We start from the raw sequence: 23,639 nt of genomic DNA, 5'->3' as shown, positions 1-23,639 counted from the left end.
GCTGATTCTGCAGTGGAACCAAAAGTCTCAGTAGGCCCAGCACCAAGGAATATAGTCAGATACCATTCAGGCTTTAGAGGAGACTGCAACAGATTTGTAGTGGTAGCGCTTGACCACAATTAGACCAGTGGCAGACCTCTCTCCCTGGGCAACTTAGAGCTGACAGTGGTGATGGATTTGTCATTGCTGGGTTGGAGAGGTCATCTGTGAGAGGTGAAAATCAGAAAACACTTGTCTCCGGTGGGAACCTGACACCATATTAAGGGGAGGCTGGTACAGGTTTTCATAGACAACACCACCACCATGCAGTACTTCAACAAGCAAAGCAGAGTGGGCTCCTGTGCCAAGTGACTCTACACCTCTGGAGTTGGCTTTAGCATCAAAGCATCTCCCTGACCGTAAACCACTTGGCGGGATCTTTAAATGCCAAGGCAGACGAGCTAAGCCGATGGCGCCTCGTAGATTACGAATGGCGATTACACCCTGAGGTGGCACAGGACATCTTCCAACAGATGAGACAACCCATGCTAGATCTTTTAGCTACAGTCGAAAATACCCATTGTCAAAATATTTTTCGCACTGGAGTTTTCAAGAAGGCTCTCTCTGCTTAGAATGGAGCTCTGGATTCCTATACACCTTTTTCTGCCTCTCCCTTTCCTACCCTGAGTTCTAAAGAGGATCAGGGACAATCTTGCCCAAGTCATCCTAGTGGCTCTGGATTGGGACAACATCAGCAGGATCTTTTGTCGCAGCAGCAGGACAGGGTTCTGCACCCAGTCCTGTGCAATCTATACCTCCATGTATGCAGATTACGCTGCGGGCGTTCGATCTGCCTCCCAAGGTTGTGAATGGTATCCTTGCTGCTCGGTGTCCTTCCGCAGAGTCTATTTATGCCGGATGCTAGGACAAATTTGGGGCCTGATGTGGAGCCAGCAACAAAGATCCATTGCTGGTCAAACTGTCATATGTTTTATTATTTGTTTGTCTTTGGCTCCGCAAGGACTTGCTGTGAGCACAATTAAAGGTTATCCTTTCAGCTGATTTGTGTTTACTGGACTTGCCGTTTTTGTGTATATCACCTGTTGTGATGAGGCTTAACCCATAGGTTTCCTCCAAAACTGTTTGTGATGACACTGGATTTCATTTTAATTCTCGTGACTTCCCCCATGTGCACTCCCTTTGAGCTGATCCACATCTACTTGCTATATCTTCTGACTGTAAAGATGATCTTCCTTGTCACAATTACTTAGGCTCGTCACATTAGTATGCTCCAAGCTCTCTGGGTGCAGGAGTCTTACACCAACTTTTCCCCAGAGAAACTGGTTTTGAGGACCAGGGCGGCCTTTTGCCAAAAGCTGTGACTCTCTTTCATGTTAGGAGATCCATCATCCTTCGAATATTCTTTGCTCCACCTCACCACTCGAAAGAGGAAGAGAGGCATCACCGGTTGGACCTAAAAAGAGACGCAACTTTTTACATCGATCACACCAAAGACATCATGTGGACAATCACTTTTTGTGGGGTTCTCTGAGGCAAAGGAAAGGAAGGGCGGTGAAGAAAGGACATTATCAAGTTGAATAGTCCTTTGAATCATGACCAGGTGTGCGGACTGGCCAAGAAGAGGCCTACGGTAGGACTGAGGGCTAATTACACTATTGTAAAGGCTGCTACCACTGCATTGGCATGAAGAGTTCCTGTTCTTGATATCAGTCAGGCAGCAACGTGGACATCAGTGTACATGTTAACAAAGCCCTACTGCCTTGACAGTGAGGTCTGACAAGAAAGGTATTTCACCTGTTCAGTCCTTCAAGAATTTTTCGGTTTGAGCCCATTCCACAGACTTTCCACCTTGGGGGGTAGTGCATTGGTATCTATGCTAAAGGTGAGGAATCTGTGGTTAACTATGGCAAGTCATGAATGCTTCTCTAGTTGATTGTTGGTCCTTTGGCCATCTGAGCACTTCAACTCTGCTAACATATGGTATGTAGACCAGCATACCGGAGCTGATACCAGGATGAACGAGGCTGTTGTGTAAACCTTTATTTTAGTTTGGGGTTCTCTTTTTATTACAGCTTTACTTGCCACCTGTGGGTTCCACTGCAGTATTTGATCCAACAGCTGCGGCTGTGGACTGAAGGAAAGGAGAGGTTATGCTTCGGTGTAAATAACAATCCCAGGAGAGCATACATGCCACAGTCGTTTGAGAAGTTACACCTGTGATTTTTAAGCCAAAAAGGGCTCTATTTTAGCAGTATTCTGTCTAAAATTGCTTTTAATTCAATGTACATCAATGGGGAAAACAAATTCTTCAGAAAAGAAAATTCTTCAAAATCTCCCTCTTTCTCGTTTGAACATGTTGGCATAGATCTGCAACCAAAACCATGAACCTGCACTGAGGAGGTTCATTATCTTTCAGTTGATCCCTTTAGATGTTTTTCCAGTGCCAGCCGCTACTTGACAGGGTGAGAGGGGGTAAATGGAAAAAATAATTTAAAAAAGACTTCCCTGCAGGCCGGCAGCCACCTCTTGGTCCTCTTCAGTGGACTCCAGGAGCAGGATCCACACAGGCTCCAGACTCCCCTAGCCAATTATGACGCTGCGTTACAGCAGCCTTGTGATTGGCCAGAGCACCCTGGTTTACGCATCAGAGAGGGACTGGAAGGCTGTGCATGTTCTCCACCCAGGCTGTGCAATAAAGCTGGTGGAGAACCTGCAAAGTGCACATGATTGTATGGCCGGCACAATGACTGTTTGACCGGCGCAAGAGAAAGGCAACATGGCGGATGAGAAAGAAATCCCTTCTTGATGTGGCAAAGTGATGTGCTGGAAGGTGTATGGATGGACTATATTATTGTTAAAATATAAGCATGGACGTATGGAATGAGAAAGCCAACCGTTGGCAGCCACATGCGGATGCAATGACTCATTCATCAAGTAAAGTAGATAGTGACTAAAAGTAAGTGTAACCAGTAGGATGAATGGACAGTGCAGTCTGTATTGTCAGTGAATGGAAACAGCTAAGTCTCAGAATGTGGAATGTGAGTTGCACTGGGTGTTGTATGTTATTTGGAAACATGAGGATGACCACTTCCTACTCCTCTAGAACTGTAAATAGAATTGTCATTTAAATGACTTTCCTTTTTTAAATATCTGGTTGGGTGATACAATTCCGATGCACAACTACTGTCTCCTTTTTTTTCTTCTTTTTTGTTATTTTTTGTTTAGGTGTCGTCGTTGGTGTGAATGAAGCCACAGCTCTTTCGTGGCCAGTGTGTAATAGGTGTGACAATGCAAAACTGGAACAGTCTTGCGAAGATAGGTACGTACAACCATACTTTGTACTTTATCACAGTTTATGGTATTGTGCGTTGAATTCTTTGACTCAGCGTAGCTCCAGGGAGGGGTATTTGGGGTGTTACGACCCCTAAAAAATGTATTCTGTAGTAAATAAATGGGTACAAGTGCTTTGAGTCGGGTAATATGAAGTGTCTGTCAAATTTCACTTTGGATTTCCATATGCCCTCACTGACAAAAACACACATACGTTTTCTGGTTTATGTTTTGAAGGCCTTAACATTTTTTGATCACACCGACCAAGCTCTGCCCCTCCTGTTTGAATTGCATATGTTTCACGCTGTTTGCTGCTCGAGCATTCAACATGACACGTGAGTGACAGGACACTAAGGCCTGCATGATGAGTGGCCTCTTACGTCTGATGGATGGGGCTGATAACAACAGTTCCTGGCCCCATCCGACTTATGCGCTCCATAATGGATCCATAATGGATCTCTTTACTTTTAACAGTAGCTGAATTCGCTAGTGAATGTCTGTCTCAAAATGAGGAATTACTGTAGGAATCCGACCCTGATTAACAGTAACACCCCCTCCTCGTAATTCCTCATTTCTTAGTGGACCCTCATGATATCAGGCCAGATTGTTCCCACCCCTGGAGTACCCCACTTCAACTGGTTTCTGTAACTCTTGGGGTGGGATAATCCAGCCCAATTACCGGCCCACTCATAATAAAGGTCTACTGATCTGTAATGCACAGCCTGCCGTACAGTCATAGCACAGGCAATCTCTGATGTTCTTTATTTCTTCACAGCGCCACAGCCACTGATTAACCTCCAGGGAATTAAAGGTGCACGCGAAGTTAGATTCCGGTCTACTCAACTGTTAGTAAAAGGCATACCTAAATATTTTATGTTGAACTTTCTCTGAGGGTCCAAGTTTATAGATTTCTCCCTCTCAATGGCAGGATACATAGCATTTTATAAATGAAAACACCCTTTAAATAGTGACAGAACGTTCATGTATTTTATATTGACTCGAACCCAGCCCGCATCTCAGTCATTATGCGACAAACTGTCACATTTCTTTGAGGACAAAATTGAGATCATTTATTCCTCCTTCCCCAATCCTAACAAAGAAGACTGGGAAGGGGTACCCTCCACTCCCTCGACACCTAAGGCTATCTGAATTTTCAGTCCTCTCTGAAGCAGACACCTTGACCGAATTACTAAAGTGCAAATCAGGTTCCCCCAACGATCCATGGCCTGCTAAGCAATATAAAAAACTGGCACCTCTTCTGAATCTCCACCTGAACCACATCTGGAATGACTCCCTCAGATCGGGTAGTTTCCCCGCTAAGTGGAAACATGCCTCCCTGGTTCCCATTGTCAAGAAACCTAATCTGGATCCGGACATCCCCTGCAATTACAGGCCCATCTCCCTTCTGCCCGCCCCTGCAAAAATTCTGGAAAAACTGGTCCATTCCCAGTTGGCGAATTTCATTGAAACCAACGGGTTACTTCATGATTCCCAACATGGCTTTAGGTCGGGCCACAGCACGGAGTCAGCCCTTATTGAAATGGCTGACTCGGTGAGGTGGACGCTCGACCGAGGGTCAAGGGCGGTGTTAGTGCTGCTGGATCTTTCAGCAGCATTTGACACCGTCTCTCACAGGATCCTGCTGAGGAGGCTGGCGGACCTAGGCGTAGGTGGCACTGCGCTTAATTGGCTCACGTTGTATCTCTCTGATCGCACACAGCAGGTTTTCACCCCCCCTTACACTTCCACAGCCAGACCACTCAAATGGGGAGTCCCGCAGGGCTCCTCGCTCAGCCCGCTTCTGTTTAATGTTTATTTCACCCCCTGGCAAAGCTGATCGCTCAGACTGGGATCAAATCCACCTCCTATGCTGACGATATTCAGCTTCTCTTCACTTTCGACTCCTCTTCTTCCTCAGCTTTTGATCCTTTAAAAACTTGCCTTAGAGACATCTCCAAGTGGATGGATGCCAACTCCCTTCGACTCAATGCTGGAAAAACGGAGATTCTGTTTTTTAATTTACCATCCCCTCTGGACTCCAGTCTATGGTGGCCAGAAGACCTGAGCCAAGCCCCCATGCCTAAAGACTCAGTAAGAAATCTTGGAGTCCGCTGGGACAACCATCTCAACTTCAATACCCAGGTACAAACAGTGACAGCCTCCTGTTTTGGCAAGATCAGGACCATCAAGCGACTCATCAACTACCTACCAGCGGACTGCCGTAAGACTGTGATCCAGGCACTGATCATTTCCCATCTTGATTATGCCAATGCCCTCTACCTAGGTATCACAGCAGGCCAATGTCAAAAACTCCAGACGGTCCAAAATGCAGCCGCTCGGCTAGTGGAAAGAATCCCTTTCAGACACCATATCTCTCCCCACCTCCGCAAATTGCATTGGCTGCCAATGGCCAAAAGGTGTATTTTCAAAGCTATGACGCTGGCCCATCGAGCCACGAGGGGTATGGCATCTGCCCATTTGAAAAACACCTTGCGACCGTATACCAACTACAGGACTTTACGGTCCAACTCTCTCCTTCTCCTGGAAACTCCACGTTTTAAACGCTCACGGGCAGGTGGAAAAACCTTTGAGGTATGTGCCACCCAGCACTGGAACAAGCTCCCGTTGGCCCTACGCTCTTCCCAATCAGAAATATCATTCCGCAAGTCCCTGAAGACCCACCTGTTTTCCCTCTAACATTCTCCTGTGCCCTCCACCTTCAAAGTTCTCAGCGCCGGGACGCCCCGTCGGGGCAGCTGCGCGCTCTATAAAATACACAAATAAATAAATACATAATTTATGAGTTTTTCTGCATGTTTTCTCCACCATGCTGTGGGGATGTAAAACCGTTCTCAGTTTTATCTTTAAAGCAGCCCTGTACAATTGTACAACTTTCTGTTTGTATTTCCTGCTCTTTAAAGCACTGTCGGTTCTCATCCATGCCTTGATTTGGTTTTCAAGTGTCACTGTGTTTGTTTGTGCCCATAGAATGTGGGGGTTCTCTGCCCATGCTGTGACAATCAGAACACACACAGTGGCACATGCTGATTCTGTCGGCCTGCCTCCATTGACTAAAAGAGCCCCATTAATTCCAATTTATGGTGACACTGTTGGGTTCACTGTAAATGCTCCCAGAGTATGCGTTGCAGCTGGTTGGGTGACTAGAGCATATTATCTTCCCCAGCAGAAGGTCTTGAGTTGACTTGTTTCGAGGAGAGAGGACAGAAGAATATCTCAGTTGCTCTCTTGTAACTGGTAGTCTTCCTTATTCGGGATCCATCTCTTGCTCATGCCACTGGAATTATGTGGAAGGGAAGAGCCAAATTATGCGTCAGGGTTGAGAAAATTATGCATTGGGCAAATTATGTGGCGTGATGCGGCACATTTTGTGTCAGTATTACCTCATAACTTTATCACGTAGAAGTCCATAGGGGTAGGTGTGTGTGCTTGTGTTTTTGTTAATTTGTTTAGGCTGTGATATGTGACTGTATGTGTGTTTGAGGTTTTATACTTGTACATCTATCTCCATACTTAGTCTGTTTGAGTTGTGGTGAGTTGATGCCATTTTACTTAACCCTGCCGTATCATTCTAGTGGCCCTGGTTTTAGCCTTGGCGTGGTATTTTGTGAATATGCAAGTGAACTTCAGTGTCTCTATTACAGTGTCTATCTGTTTGAGTTGTGCTGTGTTGATGGTATGTTAGAGTCTGTATTCCAGTGTCAGTCAATGGTGTGTTGCTGCCTATGTCAGTATGCGCATCCCTGTATTTAGGTCGAGCCTGGGCAGAGCATGCGCTGCCCTGCGAGGCATGCTGTATTCCAGTATAGACTTGAAACTCCGCCCATATTTTTCATTGACTTGCGTCATTGTCCTTTGTAAATGCTGGCTTCTGATTAGTTCATAGGCTTGTTTGTCCCTCCCTACTACCGCCTTGTCTTCATTTGTAACCTCCCATGAGGACTGTCCCTTTTACTTCTGTTGTTACACAGTATGTCTTAGGTAGTCTGTAAGCACTATTTTCTTTAATGAGTTTCTCCTACTGCAGGCACGACATGCTTTCCTGCAACATTCAGCGCGCCATGCGCACTTTCCAAGTGGCCCAGGACAATGGCAACTGTTTCTTTGAAATTAAATAGGTCTCGCATTTGCAAGAGTTTGAGCTATTGGCATTGTAAATGACATTCTGTAGTAGGGGATCTCTGTGTATAGTCATAATCTAGTGAATAGTCCCGCCCATGTGCGTGGACCCCGGAGCAATCAAAAATAATCTCTTAAATTGTCAAAAAATGCAGAACTGCACAGACACTTAAGAGAGAATTTAAAGACAGATAATGCAGCCTATATCCACAGGCTATACTGTCCAATACTTCAACTAGAAATTCCACCAAAAATCCACAAACAGCACAGCCTGTCCAGATTTCTCCACATAGAAAAACCTTGCCTTTACCAGCAAAATCCTCTGGAATGATAGAGAGGAAGGAGTGGACAGACAAGCCCCATAGGCTGCCATTATGTGGCTCAGAACAGGATACTGTGCCTTTAAGAGAACTTTCCAGAACTCTCTCAGTATCCCAGAATGCACTGCAGGTCCCTTTTACTTTCAATTCTTTTTTCCGGCTCCTGCAAGCAGGACCCTGGAGCATTGAGCTCTCCCTTTTCAAGGGTTTATTTGGTGATTTTTCACTTTTTCAAGTATTTGAGTGCTTTACTTGAAGTACTTTGGTGTTTTCTTCCTTGTGTGTGTCTTGGTGCTCTCTTTTATTTGTCAAAATGCCTGCTTTGTTTGACAAATGCCCAGAGTGCCCGAGGAAGAAGGCCAAGTCGAACCCACATGAGGTGTGCATCGTCTGCCTTCCCTCTTCTCATGTCCCAGAGGAGTGTGGCATCTGCCAGACATTATCCACCAGGAGCCTGAGAGAGAGGATGAAGATCAGGCTCCAAGGCCTGGAAGATAGAAGGCTGCAGACACAAGGTGGGTCTGGGCATGTTTCATCTGCCCATGCTGAGGCCTCTGGGGGGCTCCCCAGAGGCAGGAAGCCCAGCTAGCGTCCTATTTCTCCGCCGAGGTCGATAGCATCGACGACGGCGTCGAGAGGGATGACAGTTGGCTTTTCCCCGTCTCCCCAGGGCTCTGGGTTGAAGCGGCTTCGACGTTCAACGTCGAGGGGACTGACGAGGCCACCGTCGAGATCGCCGTCAATGGTGTCATCGACGTCGAAGGAGTTCGGCCCGGCGTCGAGGCGACACCGCCGCTCGCCGTCGGCAAAGAGGAGGAGGTCGACGTCGAGGGGATCCGCGACGTCGAGGAGGACGTCAAAGACTCGCAGGCGTTCGACGTCGAGGAGACGTTCGACGTCGCGATGGCGTTCGCCGTCGAGAAGGCGCTCGATGTCGCGGAGGAAACGCTCGACGCGGCGGAGGAAACGCTCGACTGTCGCCGTCGAGGAAGAGACGTTCGTCGTCCAGACGTGACTCAACATCGAGATGAGGGCGCCGGTCGACGTTGAGACTGCGTTCCTCTTCGTCGAGACGACGTTCTTCTACGCCAAAGAAGCGCAGAAGGAGTTCTGGTGCCAGGAGTCCCTCTGGGTCCGCTGGGGCGCCTCAGCGACGTTTCCCAATTGGAGACACTATATCGCCTCCGCCTAAGGTGAAGAGGGAGTCACAGGGCTCTGTGTACTCCGAGGTATATACACCTTCCAAGCCACGATCGGCTACCCCATCTCCTCCCTTGCCCAAGGAACCTCCGCCACAGAATCCCACTCCGCCTCCGCTTCCACCTCTGGTTCCACCTCATGGTCATCCTCTGCTACATCCTCAAGGACTGCCTCCGGTTCCGCCGAGGTCGGTTTCGCTGCCACGGTACCCGACGCCTAGCCGACGGTCCCGGTCAGGCCGCAGTCTCCGGCTCCTGTGAGACCTGCGGAGCGTCCAAAGCCGACGAGATTGCGCTCTCATTCCGGACGAAGGGAGAGATCGCGGAGTCGTCGCCGGTCGTCGACAAGATCAAGGCGACGCCACAGGAGGCGCAGATCAAGATCCCACACGGGCTCTTCTGGGACCAGGGACTACTCGCCGACTTTGTCGGAATCCCCGGGGACGAGGGTGTCCCCAGTGGACGACATCGTCTCATTCCAAGATGTTCTGCTGAGGGGTGCGGCTAAGTTGGGCATCACGTTGACGGTGCGCACACCCACGACGTCTGTGATTTTCGAGACGCTACATAAAAAGCACCTGTCTCGGCCGTTGCTACCCCTAGTACCAGGATTGGTAGAACCCGCTCAGGAGTTGTTTCTCACTCCGGCGGTGACGAAGGCGGCTCCCTCCAGGCTCCTCAAGAAGTACCGGGCTCCGGATTCTGACCCGGCCTTTCTCAGGATGGATCCGCCACCGGACTCGGTCATAGTGACAGCTGCTAGGAAGTAGCATGCCACCACCCCATCGTCCACGGTACCTCCTGATGAGGAGAGCCGCTGGTTAGACTTGGCTGGCAGGAAGGTCTGTGGGATGGCGTCTACTGCAATGAAGGCTGCAAGTGCCCCGGCTTTGCTAGGGCGATATGATCGAGTCCTATGGGAATCCCTCCAGCAATTCGCTGAACTCCTTCCTCGAGAGAAGAAAGAGGACTTTCAAGAGATCCTCAATGAGGGACTATTGGTGTCGAACCAAGTCATCAGCGCGGCTGCTGATGTGTCCCTTCTGGCGGCGCATGGATATTGCCATGGTGTCAACCAACGGCGCCACGCTTGGCTTCGCCTTACATCCCTCAAGACAGAGGCCCAACAACGGGTGGCAACCTGCCTTTCTTGGGGGAAACCCTGTTTGGCAAGCATGCGGACGACGAAATGGCCCGCATGAAAGCGGAGGCCGATACCCTGACGGCTGTCGGGTTGGAGAAGCCCAAGGAGAAGAAAACCTACCGCCTGTTCCAGAGACGGTTCGGGGCGCAAGGTAGAGGGCGAGGGCAGACTTCGGGACAGCAACAGCAACAACAGCAGCAGCAGTTCCGGAGGCCCTTCCAGAAGCGCCAGAAGGGCAGAGGCCAGCAGTCCGCAGCGGCGAACAAGGGCCCGGCTGGGTCTAGGCCCTGAGCGGTTACTTCCCCTACATCCGTTACCCACTCCGGTGGGGGGAAGCGTTCAATTTTTTCTGGTAGAGTGGAGAAAAATTACTCAGGACAAGTGGGTGCTGAATATTGTTTGCAATGGATACAGTCTTCAGTTCACCAGCCCGCCTCCAGCAATTCAACCGGTCAGCTCGCAGTTTCAGCTGCGCGAGCTCCAGGCGGAGGCCGATATCCTGTTAAGGAAAAGGGCGATAGAAGACGTACCTCTGTCTCAAAGGGGAAGAGGTCTGTAATCCCGGTTCTTTCTGGTTCGCAAGAAGGACAAGAACGAGTTCAGGCCCATTCTGGATTTGCGACAAGCAAACAAGTGGATTCGCAGAGAGAAATTTTGCATGCTGTCGTTGCATCAGATTTATCCTCAGCTGTAACAGGGAGACTGGCTATGTGCTATAGACCTACAGGATGCGTACTTCCATATGCCCATTGCACACAAACACAGGAAGTTCCTGCGATTCCAAGTCGGCGCCAATCATTATCATTACACAGTACTGCCATTCGGGCTGAAGTCTGCGCCCAGAACATTCTCGAGTGCATGGCAGTGGTAGCTGCACACCTGCGGAAGAACAAGGTGTTTGTCTACCCGTACCTGGACGATTGGTTGATCAAGGCATCCTCCTTCTCGGAAGCTCAAGCGCACTTCCAGAAGACGTGCGTTCTCTTGAACAAGCTGGGGTTGCACATCAACATGTCCAAGTCTGTCCCGACTCCGGTCCAGTGCATACAGTACTTGGGAGCCTCCATCAATACGCTGTCGGCAAGCGTGTCTCCTTCGGAGGAGCAACAATTATCACTCCTTCGGAAGGCTCAGGCTCTTATGACCGCTGCATCTACAACAGTGAGGATGGTGTCTTCCTACTGGGGTCGATGGCCTCTTGTATCTTCCTCACGCCACCGCACGGCTGCACATGAGACCATTGCAGGAGTGCTTGGAGGATCAGTGGGATCAGAGGAAAGGATCTTGGGACGACAAGATACGACTGTCTCTGCATGCTCTTCAGTCTCTGAAGTGGTGGTGTTCAGCGGAGAATCTCCTCAGAGGGGTTCCCTTCCACAAGGACATTCCCACACAGACTATCGTGACGGGGGCGTCTCTCCACGGCTGGGGGGCGTACTCCGGAGACTTACAGATACAAGGAAGGTGGTCCCAGACGGAGTCCACGTATCACATCAATTTCCTGGAACTCAGAGCTGTTCACTTGGCGCTGAAGGCCTTTCATCCGTCCTTCCAGACCAACTCTCTGCTTGTACAGACGGACAATACGACCACGATGTATTACCTCAACAAGCAGGGGGGCTCGAGATAGCGCACTCTGTTGCAGGAGGCGCAGGCGATCTGGCGTTGGCTTCTAGCCAGAGGACTGTCGATAACGGCTACCCATCTACCAGGTGTGCAGAATGTTCAGGCCGACGCACTAAGCAGAGTGATGCAGGAAAACCACGAATGGGTCATAAACTACGAAGTACTAGGAGAAGTCTTCGCAAGGTGGGGGACTCCAGACGTAGATCTGTTCGCCACCGCCGACAACAGCAAATGCCGTGACGTCGCCTCCAGGTACTACCAGCAGGGGACGCTGGGGAATGCGTTATGGATCAACTGGTCGAACAGCTTTCTGTACGCTTTTCCACCCATTCCCCTGATTCCGGCGGTGCTCATCAAGCTGTCCCAGTCCAGGGCGCGGATGATCCTGATTGCCCCGGAATGGCCCAGACAGTGGTGGTTCACGGACTTGCTTCACCGATCACTCCTTCCTCACATACGGCTGCCGTGCCAGCCGGACCTTCTCACGAAGTTCGGGGGGCAGATGGTGCACCCCAACCTCTCGTCTTTGAGTTTGGCGGCATGGCTCCTGAGATAGTGCAATATGGCCATTTGAATCTACCAGAAGATTGTATGGACATACTGAAGGAGGCTAAGCGACCTTCCACTAAGACTTCCTATGCTTACAAGTGGAAGCGTTTTTGCATCTGGTGCAAGTCCAAGAACTATGACCCTACGACATGTAAGGAAGATGTCATCCTTCCGTATCTTCTACATTTGGCGCAGTCTGGCCTTAATGTCCATTCCATTAAGGTTCATCTCTCTGCGCTAACTGCCTACAGGAAATGCCCTTCACAGACTTCCTTCTTCCAGATCCCTGTGATCAAAGATTTTTTGGAAGGCTTGAATAAAGTGTTCCCTCCTGTCCGGCTTCCTTCGACTTCATGGGAATTGAACGTGGTGCTGTCCAGATTGATGAAGGAGCCTTTTGAACCTATTCATAAGGCTTCGTTGCAGCACCTGTCCTGGAAGGCGGCGTTCCTCGTGGCCATTACATCGGCCCGCAGGGTGAGTGAAATTCAGGCGTTGTGTTGCCAAGAACCTTATACTGTATTTCATGCTGAGGATGGTTGTTATGCGTACTCACCCTAAATTTCTTCCAAAGGTTATATCTGATTTCCATGTTAACCAGACCATAACTTTACCTACGTTTTTTCAGAATCCTTCATCTCCAGCGGAAAGGTCTCTGCATTCCCTGGATGTCAGGAGGGTGTTGAAATTTTATCTGAATAAAACCAAAGATATTCGTAGGTCAGACCAATTGTTTATCAATTATGGATCAGTCAGGACCGGTCTTGCTACCTCAAAACAGTCCATCTCGAGGTGGATTGTGTCCTGTATACAATTGTGTTACCAGAAGGCTAATAAGACCGTAGGGGGTAAACCTAAGGCTCATTCCACAATTGGCAAAGCTGCCACGACTGCTTTGCTACGTAATGTTCCAATTGCAGAAATCTGCAAGGCGGCCACTTGGAAGTCGGTCCATACCTTTGCTAAGCATTACTGTCTGGACACTGATGCCAGGACAGACGCTCAGGTTGGGCAGGCTTCGCTGCGAAATCTGTTCGCACAATAGTGGTGTTATTTATTTTTTCTCCACCGCCGCTTTGGTGTGGGGATGGGCTTGCCATTCTATTCACTAGATTATGACTATACACAGAGATCCCCTACTGCAGAAGGAGTAGTTTCTGTCCTGTAACTCCAGTTCTGTAGTAGGGGTATCTCTGTTACAGTCATAAGCGCCCGCCCTCCTCCCCGGTGGAGAGAGATATTCATGTAAGGAATGCTACAGGTCTGGCGTGTTACGCCTTCAAAAAGAACTGAAAGTAAAAGGGACCTGCAGTGCATTCTGGGATACTGAGAGTTCTGGAAAGTTCTCTTAAAGGCACGGTATCCTGTTCTGAGCCACATAATGGCAGCCTATGGGGCTTGTCTGTCCACTCCTTCCTCTCTATCATTCCAGAGGGTTTTGCTGGTAAAGGCAAGGTTTTTCTATGTGGAGAAATCTGGACAGGCTGTGCTGTTTGTGGATTTTTGGTGGAAATTCTAGTTGAAGTACTGGACAGTATAGCCTGTGGATATAGGCTGCATTATCTGTCTTTAAATTCTCTCTTAAGTGTCTGTGCAGTTCTGCATTTTTGACAATTTAAGAGATTATTTTTGATTGCTCCGGGGTCCACGCTCATAGGCGGGACTATTCACTAGATTATGACTATAACAGAGATACCCCTACTACAGAACTGGAGTTACAGGACAGAAACTACTCCATGCCTTTTATTTATGTGTTAATTAGCAACACAGATAAATGAAAGGCATTGTCATTTACAATGCCCATATCTTAAACTCTCTCAAATGCAAGACCTATTGCATTGTGTTAGAACTGGGGGTCTCTAGTTGGCAGAGGTGAGTACCTTTGACCAAATAGGGACCCTGGCTTCTAGTCAGGGTAACGGGGATACACACTTTAGATAACCCATGCTCACCCCCTTGGTAGCTTGGCACGAGCAGACAGGCTTATCCCAAAGAAAATGTGTAAAGTATTTGTACCAGCACTCACAGTAACACATTGTCAAAAATACAGGAGGTAGAGGCAAAAAGTCAGGGGGAAACACTTCAAGGATGCCAGGTCTAACACGTGTTCCCTCCAGCGGAAAAGTGGGGAAAACTACCCACCCTCTTGGGAGTTCTCATAACTAAGGCGGAAGAATCTGGACAGACTATCAGCATTGGTGTGTTCTATACTAGGGCGGTGTTCCACCGTAAAGTGCATTCGCTGTAGGGAGATGGACCACCTCAACAGTTATGAGTTCTTACCCCTCATCTGCCTTAACCATCTGAGGGGCATGTGGTGTGATTGAACCCCGAAGTGAGTCCCAAACAAGTAGAGCGTTAGCTTCTTCAGAGCCCAGACCTTTCAATTGCACTCCACCTCTGTTCCCTGGGAAGTAGCCTCCTGCTAATGAAAGCTACGGGTTGGTCCAAGCCCTCGTCATTCATTTGTGAGAATACTGCTCTCACTCCATGGTCTGAAGCATCTGTCTGCACCACAAAATCTTTGGAGAAATCAGGCGCCTTGAGCACGGGTGCTGTGCGCATGGCAGCTTTTAGGGCATCAAACGCGGTCTGGCAGGCATCAGTCCAGATCACCTTCCTGGGCTGCTTCCTTGTAGTCAGTTCTGTCAAGGGGGAAACAATTGTGCCATACCCCTTGACAACAACAATAACCTAGATTCCAAAGTCACTTCATCTCCATTCACTTAAAGGAGAAAGAACCACACTATTTTCTGCTGGTGGTTGGGTTATTTATTTTACCCAAATTCTTTCAATTGTATTCATATATAATAAAAGGGGCAACTGTTCTTCACAGATTTGCACACAAAATTTTACCAACAAACATTTACGATATCATACTATTTCCTACATATAACGGTAGTCAGTGAGACAAAATAAATTCACATAATCAATAAAACGAATCAGTTCAAAAATCATTACACAGAATATTCACAATCACTGCCAATAATCCAATGTGGAACGCAAGAAATGTTTTTAGCAAGACAAATCAATTGCACTGCCAATCTGCGTTTGTTTACACAATATTCTAATATCTTGTTTGTATTTAATTCATTCTCCAAGATATTCTTGTTATCAGTAATCCTATTCTTAGTACAACTCAGCGGAACTCTCGCTGTGCCGACGCGTTTCGAGACACACAGTTGCCTTCGTGTGCTCTCATCAGGGCATCCACTTATCCACATTCATATCTATAAATACAAAAACATATAAAGCACCTGTCACTTATCTGCAGTATTTATATAATTTAACCAGCTCCCATCAATGGCTATGTGGTCCTACCTACCTGCCACTGTGGTAAAGCGTTATTTTAATCGGGCTTTCTGGACCGCTGTGTCCGGTTTATATGCACAATGAGTCTGTTTTTTTAAAAATGATGCCAGGCTTAGAATCGAATTCATTCGTTGTGACCTAATACAGGGCAACAAGGGGGAGAGATAGAGGGAGGGAAGGAGAGACAGGGCACAAGTGTGTTTTAGTCGTAGACCCTTACTTGGCTTATATTAATATGCCATAGCTTAAAGCAGCCTTCATACCTCAAGGTGTCTGTATTATTCTTCCACCTATTGTAATGGGGCCTGGGTCACCAAACGCCTTCCTTTACATTCCCTACAACAAAGACATGACAAATCGAATTAATGTCATGGTTCGTGTTATATACGGGCGTTCGCCTTACTTCGACAGGCGTCTAAACCACTTACCGGTAGACGCGTCTTCACCTCTTCTTCTCACTATCTCGGCCGCGCAGCAATAATCAGCGTCGCATGAAACTAGACGCGCCGTGTTCTGATAAGCGCCGCTGCCTCTGGGAAGTGTAGTTCTACTCGGTTATGTATCGGGAATTGTAGTTTCTACTGATTTGTTTGAGCTACGATACACCCATGCCTCGATAATTATAGCGGCTACATGTATCTTTTTTTCTGCGCACTACACAGGCACGAATATTGGTTCTGGCGTATTGTGAACGCGATATGCTCGGAATTTCTCACACATCTACTGGTGTTTATTCACGCTACGTCTACGGCCATCAAGGATGTAGTTCTTTACCCTGGCATGCTGGGAGTTATAGTCTTTTTATGCATTACTATCTCACCAAAGTTGCTCTGTTTAAGTCTCTGTCTCTTTTCTCATGCACACATTCCCTAGCCACAAACAGCATGTCATTCCTTCAAACATTCTCCTAACAAATGAGTGTTTCATAATAATATTCCTCTCACTCATTGTTTAGCATACTCTCTTAATCATCAAGATTCACAAGGACAGTAAGAACTCAGGGCATCTCTCATCTCAAATCCGTGATATTTCAGACATTTCATTAAGTCCAGTCGTAACTGTATCATATTTCATAATGAGGTAGGTTTCTTTTCTAATCCCCCTGACTATGGTTGCCCCCAACTTTTTGCCTGGTGTTTTGCTGGTTTTCTGACTTAGTTGACCTGGGGCCCTGCTATTCAGGACCCCAGGCCTACTGCTCTCTCTGTAAAATGGATTCCATGTACCCTAGGTACATATCTAATTGGATACTGAGTCACCTTATCAGTCCCTGTACAGTGTACCTTAGGTACCCAGGGCATAGGTGTACCCAGGGCCTACCAGGGGCTGCAGCATGTATTATGCCACCCCTGGCTGGCCATCCAAATCTGACACAACTGGCTGCACGACAGCTGGGGCAAGGTGGTGTAATCACCCTTTGCTTTAGATATAGTATACCTATATCTAACCCTAAAATGGACACACAGATCTCCTATCAGTCACTCCTATGGCAGGCCTTGACAATCCTGAAGGCAGAGTGCTTGGAATCGTGTGAGATAGTGCTCTGGCATGAGCTGAGCCTGTCTGCGGCTTTCGGGATCCATCCCTTAGCCGTTTCCATGATATCGCATACCATATACTCTTAAGTGCATTATCATCCTCGCGGTTATATGCCAACTCTGGTATCGCTTTATCAAAACATGTCGAGTAAGGTGTCATACGAATTGGAATACTAACCCCTCGCCAATTCTGGCGACGGGGTTAGCATTCCACCCTTCTAGAGGGACACGACATGTATGTAACCTGTAACCCCGGTTAAAGTCAGACAGAGCCTTAGCTCCACAAAATGGATGCTGCCACCGAGACACAAGTCTGCCCTCCTGCTGCTGGGAGTCCTCCCAGCCCAGGAGGCAAGGACAAAGGGTTTCCTGCCAGGGGCGGTGCCAGCACCGTCCCAGACAGGATTTTGTGTATCCTAGGTAGGCAGGGCTTTAGAGGAAGGTGACTGCAAGTGGCACCCCGGTGCTCACTGTGCATAGGCCGCCTGAAACCAGTTCCAGGGGCACTCCAGCCCCTGGCCTGGGGAAAGCCCGTCAAAGGAGAGGGGTGTAACCACCCCCTCTCAGTCCCACCCATAGGGCAGGACTTAGTCGCGTGCCAGCCCCTTTTTGCAGGATAAAGGTAGGAACTGGCCCCCTTCCAAATCAGATCATCTTTGAATCCTGAAACTACTTTCCACGAAAGGAACTCAAGACTTCTTCCTAAGATTTCTCCCTTGTGACTAAGGAGTAGTCACCCTGCAGCAGCAGGCACCAACCAAGCATCGCGGTCTGCTGTAAGTCTCCTCACCGGATCAAGACTGCCCAGCTCGACGAGAACCGGCTTCCCTGGCACCTCTGACCTCTACCTGCATCATCAGCCCAGCTGTGATTCGTGGGTGTGACGAGACCTCGAGGGACCGGCCATCTTCCAAGACTGCACGACGCTTGACCAGCACGACTCCCGAGTGACCCTCGACCGAGTGCTTTGGGATAAGAGAAGCCCCAACCCTGAGCAGCTCCAGCACCGAAGTTCAGCTCCCCTGCATCCACGAGATCTGCGTGGGGCCCTTCTGCTCTTTGCTGCTCACCGCGTTGTCCAGGTCGCTTGCCCGTTGGCTAGTGGCCCTCTGACGACGAATTTCGACGACAAACACCGCTGGTCTGGTTGCTCCAGACTGGCCCTTGCTCCCCTCCAACAGAGGAGCACCCTGGACCCTCCTGGTCCACTCCAGACGCCATTTTAAGTCCACCGCGTGGGCTTGCATTTGCCAAGACTTGTTGCCCCAATCCTGGGTCCAGCGATGTCGACAGCAGATACCTTCGTGGGACAGCTCGCACCTCCATCCTGGTCGCCGACAACGCCTCCTGGTCCGAGAGACTGCAGAGCCCAGCAGCGCCCACTCACCTGGTTGAGGTGACTTCGCCCGGTGCCACTCTGGTGCCCACCTAAATCACTGGCTAGTGATTCAGAACTTGGTCCCCTCTGCTTACAGGTCCTCTTCTTCCCGATCCAGGCTTGGATCCCCAAGAACTTCTTCACTGGTCGCCTGCCAGCAACTTCTTTCTTCAGGCTCCTGGTTCATCAACGAAGAAACCCGACGACATTTGAACCCTATGCAGCCGCAGCCCCTGGGCTAGGTAAACCGAGTACTCCGGTGCTCCAGCGTAGACCATTTCTCTAAGTGTCTAGATCCACTTTCGTTTTTGACCTACCTAGTCGGGTTCGCCCGAAAACACTAACTTTGCTTTTACTAGCCTCCATAGACTTTTTCCCGCCTTACGCGTGAGAGTTCCCACTCTGCACACGACATCCTTAGGCCTCCTGCTTGCAATCTAAAGGTTCAGTAGTCCAGTCCTAGCGATTCTAAAGCCTATGAGAATAGTTACTTACCTGCTAGTATTTCGCATTCCACTTGTATAGTATATGGTTTTTCGTGCCCCTCGGGCATTTGTGTAAATTGTGCGACTTTAAGTATTTCTTTAAGAGTTTTGTTGTGTGCTTAGCTCCCTGTCTCATAAAGAGCCAGGGTAGTCTTGTTATAAATAAATATACTTTATTTTTCATAACAACTTGTGTGGTGTCCTTTCACTTGGTGTTCAAGGGGTATATGTGATGGTAAAACAGCTGGCTTAACACGCCCTCTAGAGTTTAGCCTAAAGACTGCACGTGTCCATGCTACTAGGATAGCTGGTCTATCAGGTTGACTTACAACCAAACATCAATAAGGGTTGTTTGGACTGATACATAGTGTTCACTAGAATAGTGAGCACTGCATATCAGGCCAACTTCTCACAAATTGATTTTGACAGCACTGTGCAGTGGATGGTTTCCTTCGATGTAACCTCCCTGTACACTCAAATCCTCCAGGATGAAGCCCTGGAGGTGATTGAGCTCTATTTGAACAAGAGACCAAGACCACATAGAGTATCAACTGAGTTCATACTAAAGCTGGCTGAGATCGCCCTACGTAAGAACTTTTTTTCATTTAAAAATGACTTCTACCTCCAAACGAAGGGGACCGCCATGGGATGTCCTTTTGCTCCCGAGATGGCGGTCCTCTTCATGGCGCAATTTGAGTCCAGATTCATTTTCAACAACAACCCCTTCTCGAGCAATGTGAAGCAGTGGCTCCGATATATAGACGATGTCTGGTGCCTGTGGTCGGGCCCCGAGGAGACATTAGATTGTTTCTTCGACTGGCTTAACTGCAGGCACCCAGACATCAAATTCAGTTGTGTAAAAAGTAAACACGGGAAGAGGCACATCGGCAGTTTGGGGGGGGAGGGTAGGGATGTTGTGGGATAGTTGGGATAGGGGAGTTTGACATTGACCACGTAGCTTAGAGCGTGCAATGGCAGAGTCTACCGATGCAACGCTAGAGAGAGAGAGGGACATTGGCATCAGTGCAGCGGACTGTTGTCCTGGTTTTGCATCCCAGGCACCTGGTACGGGTGTCGCTGGTAACACTATTGGCATAATTTATGGAACATTGGTACAGGACAATGGTATTGACGTGCTACTAGATTGCTGCCGGCCCCAGGGTTGTAGGCGAAAGCTGTGTGCATGTATGGAAAGCGAATAAAGTTGTTTTTTAAACTAAAAAAAAAAAAAAAAAAAAAGTACAACCAGACTGACCTTCCTGGATGTGGAAGTGGTTCCCAAAGGGACAACCCTTACAGTAGTCTTACATAGGAAAGAGACCGACAAAAACTCCATACTACACTACCGGAGTGCTCACCCTAAGAGTCTAAAAGATAATTTGCCCTACGGTCAGCTACTACGAATTCGTAGGAACTGTACAGATAGGGCAGATTTTGAGCATCAGGCAAGAATTTTTGCGATCAGATGGCAGAAAGAGGTTATGCTAGGAAACTGCTCAAACACGCTAAAAAGCGGGCTTGTTTTACACCTCGGGAAACCTTACTGGAAAAAAGGATTAAACCACCACTAGAGAGACTAGTATGTATATCCACCTTTGGGCCTGACAGTAATAAATTCAAGCAGCTGGTGTTAAAAAATTGGAGCCTTCCAGAAAATTTGGAATGTGGTTTCCCAAAACCATTGTTTGCTATGAGAAAGAACAGAAGCATAGGCCAGGAAATCATTAGGTCTGATATATTCCCTAAGGGAGTTAAAAAAAGATCTTCGAAGCCAACTAGGGCTCAAACCAGTTGAGGGACACCACAAGTGCGGAAATTGTGTAGTTTGTGACTACACAATTGAGGGCACAGAATTCCAGCATAATGGTGTCAAATGGAAACACACAAGCTTCAGCAATTGCAAGACGAAAAATGTGATTTATGCTGTGGTTGGCCCCTGTGCAAAGCTGTACATAGGCAAGACTTGTCAGCAAATTAATCATAGAATTACCCAACACAGATCCAGGATTAAGAAAAAGGTCATGACAGCTCCCATGGTGGAACATTATGCATTGGCTGGACATACAGAGAGGGATCTGAGGTGGACTGTGTTACTATCAATGAACACGTCCAGTAAGATTACCGATATTGAGACCTTTCTACTTAGAAAAGAAGCCTACCTCATTATGAAATATGATACAGTTACGACTGGACTTAACGAAATGTCTGAAATATCACGGATTTGAGATGAGAGATGCCCTGAGTTCTTACTGTCCTTGTGAATCTTGATGATTAAGAGATTATGCTAAACAATGAGTGAGAGGAATATTATTATGAAACACTCATTTGTTAGGAGAATGTTTGAAGGAATGACATGCTGTTTGTGGCTAGGGAATGTGTGCATGAGAAAAGAGACAGAGACTTAAACAGAGCAACTTTGGTGAGATAGTAATGCATAAAAAGACTATAACTCCCAGCATGCCAGGGTAAAGAACTACATCCTTCATGGCCGTAGACGTAGCGTGAATAAACACCAGTTGATGTGTGAGAAATTCCGAGCATATCGCGTTCACAATACGCCAGAACCAATATTCGTGCCTGTGTAGTGCGCAGAAATAAAGATACATGTAGCCGCTATAATTATCGAGGCATGGGTGTATCGTAGCTCAAAAAATCAGTAGAAAGTACAATTCCCGATACATAACCGAGTAGAACTACACTTCCCAGAGGCAGCGGCTCTTATCAGAACACGGCGCGTCTAGTTTCATGCGACGCTGATTATTGCTGCGCGGCCGAGATAGTGAGAAGAAGAGGTGAAGACACGTCTACCGGTAAGTGGTTTAGACGCCTGTCGAAGTAAAGCGAACGCCCGTATATAACGCGGACCATGACATTAATTCGGTTTGTCATGTCTTTGTTGTAGGGAATGTAAAGGAAGGCATTTGGTGACCCAGGCCCCATTACAATAGGTGGAAGAATAATACAGACACCTTGAGGTATGAAGGCTGCTTTAAGCTATGGCATATTGATATAAGCCAAGTAAGGGTCTACGACTAAAACACACTTGTGCCCTGTCTCTCCTTCCCTCCCTCTACCTCTCCCCCCTTGTTGCCCTGTATTAGGTCACAATGAATGAATTCGATTCTAAGCCTGGCATCATTTTTAAAAAAACAGACTTATTGTGCATATAAACCGGACACAGCGGTCCAGAAAGCCCGATTAAAATAACGCTTTACCACAGTGGCAGGTAGGTAGGACCACATAGCCATTGATGGGAGCTGGTTAAATTATATAAATACTGCAGATAAGTGACAGGTGCTTTATATGTTTTTGTATTTATAGATATGAATGTGGATAAGTAAGATGCCCTGATGAGAGCACACGAAGGCAACTGTGTGTCTCGAAACGCGTCGGCACAGCGAGAGTTCCGCTGAGTTGTACTAAGAATAGGATTACTGATAACAAGAATATCTTGGAGAATGAATTAAATACAAACAAGATATTAGAATATTGTGTAAACAAACGCAGATTGGCAGTGCAATTGATTTGTCTTGCTAAAAACATTTCTTGCGTTCCACATTGGATTATTGGCAGTGATTGTGAATATTCTGTGTAATGATTTTTGAACTGATTCGTTTTATTGATTATGTGAATTTATTTTGTCTCACTGACTACCGTTATATGTAGGAAATAGTATGATATCGTAAATGTTTGTTGGTAAAATTTTGTGTGCAAATCTGTGAAGAACAGTTGCCCCTTTTATTATATATGAATACAATTGAAAGAATTTGGGTAAAATAAATAACCCAACCACCAGCAGAAAATAGTGTGGTTCTTTTTCCTTTAAGTGAATGGAGATGAAGTGACTTTGGAATCTAGGTTATTGTTGTTGTTGTACTTAAACGGGTCCTTCCTAGTTCCGGTCCAGTGGACCTATCCCCCTTCGTTGATACCCCTTGACAAGCCATCTGTAATACCTGGTGAGGCCTAAGAAGGCTCTCACCTCTGTCTGGGTCTTGGGGGGGCTCCCAAGCCAGAATGGTATCAATCTTTGCTTGTAGGGGCACCACCTGGCCGCTCCCTATCCGGTGTCCCAAGTACACCACAAATCCCTGCCCTATCTGGCACTTACTGGCCTTGATAGTGAGGCCTGCACTTTGCAGAACCTTCAACACTTCACACAGGTGTTGCAAATGTTCTTCCCAAGTGGAGTTGAACACAGCAATGTCATCCAGGTAGGCAGCACTGAATTCTTCAAGTCCGGACAGTACCCGGTTGACCAGTCTCTGTGAGGTGGCAGGGGTGTTCTTCAACCCAAAGGGCATGACACGGAACTGGAAGTGCCCCTCTGGTGTTGAAAACGCTGACCTCTCTTTGGCCCCCTCAGTTAAGGCAATCTGCCAGTACCCCGATGTTAAATCAAACGTACTGTGGTACTGGGCAGCGCCCAACCGATCCACGAGCTCATCCGCTCTGGGGATGGGGTGTGCATCAGTCTTGGTGACCGCATTGAGCCCGCAGTAGTCCGCAGAAAACTGGAGTTCTGGAGTGGCACCGGGTTCAGCAGCTTCTGGTACTATGACCACTGGGCTAGCCCACGGGCTGCTGGAGGGCTCAATTACCTCTAGCGCCAACATCTTGG

At 47.9% G+C, this 23,639-nt stretch overlaps 1 protein-coding gene across 3 annotated transcripts in view; it reads left to right on the top strand.

The window, feature by feature from the left end:
* SPIDR (scaffold protein involved in DNA repair) overlaps window positions 1–23,639 on the top strand; it is a 2,204,159-nt gene that overhangs the window by 2,106,403 nt on the left and 74,117 nt on the right. For all 3 annotated transcript variants that reach the window (XM_078687327.1, XM_078687328.1, XM_078687326.1), the window contains one exon: window positions 3,226–3,319. In XM_078687327.1, coding sequence (XP_078543453.1) covers window positions 3,226–3,319 — 94 coding nt within the window. The remainder of the gene's footprint in view (window positions 1–3,225; window positions 3,320–23,639) is intronic.

This window comes from Lissotriton helveticus, chromosome 4_1 (assembly GCF_964261635.1).
Source record: "Lissotriton helveticus chromosome 4_1, aLisHel1.1, whole genome shotgun sequence".
NCBI classification, from domain to species: Eukaryota; Metazoa; Chordata; class Amphibia; order Caudata; family Salamandridae; genus Lissotriton; species Lissotriton helveticus.
The sequence above is the reverse complement of the archived record's forward strand: the minus strand, read 5'-3'. Positions and strand labels throughout refer to the sequence as shown.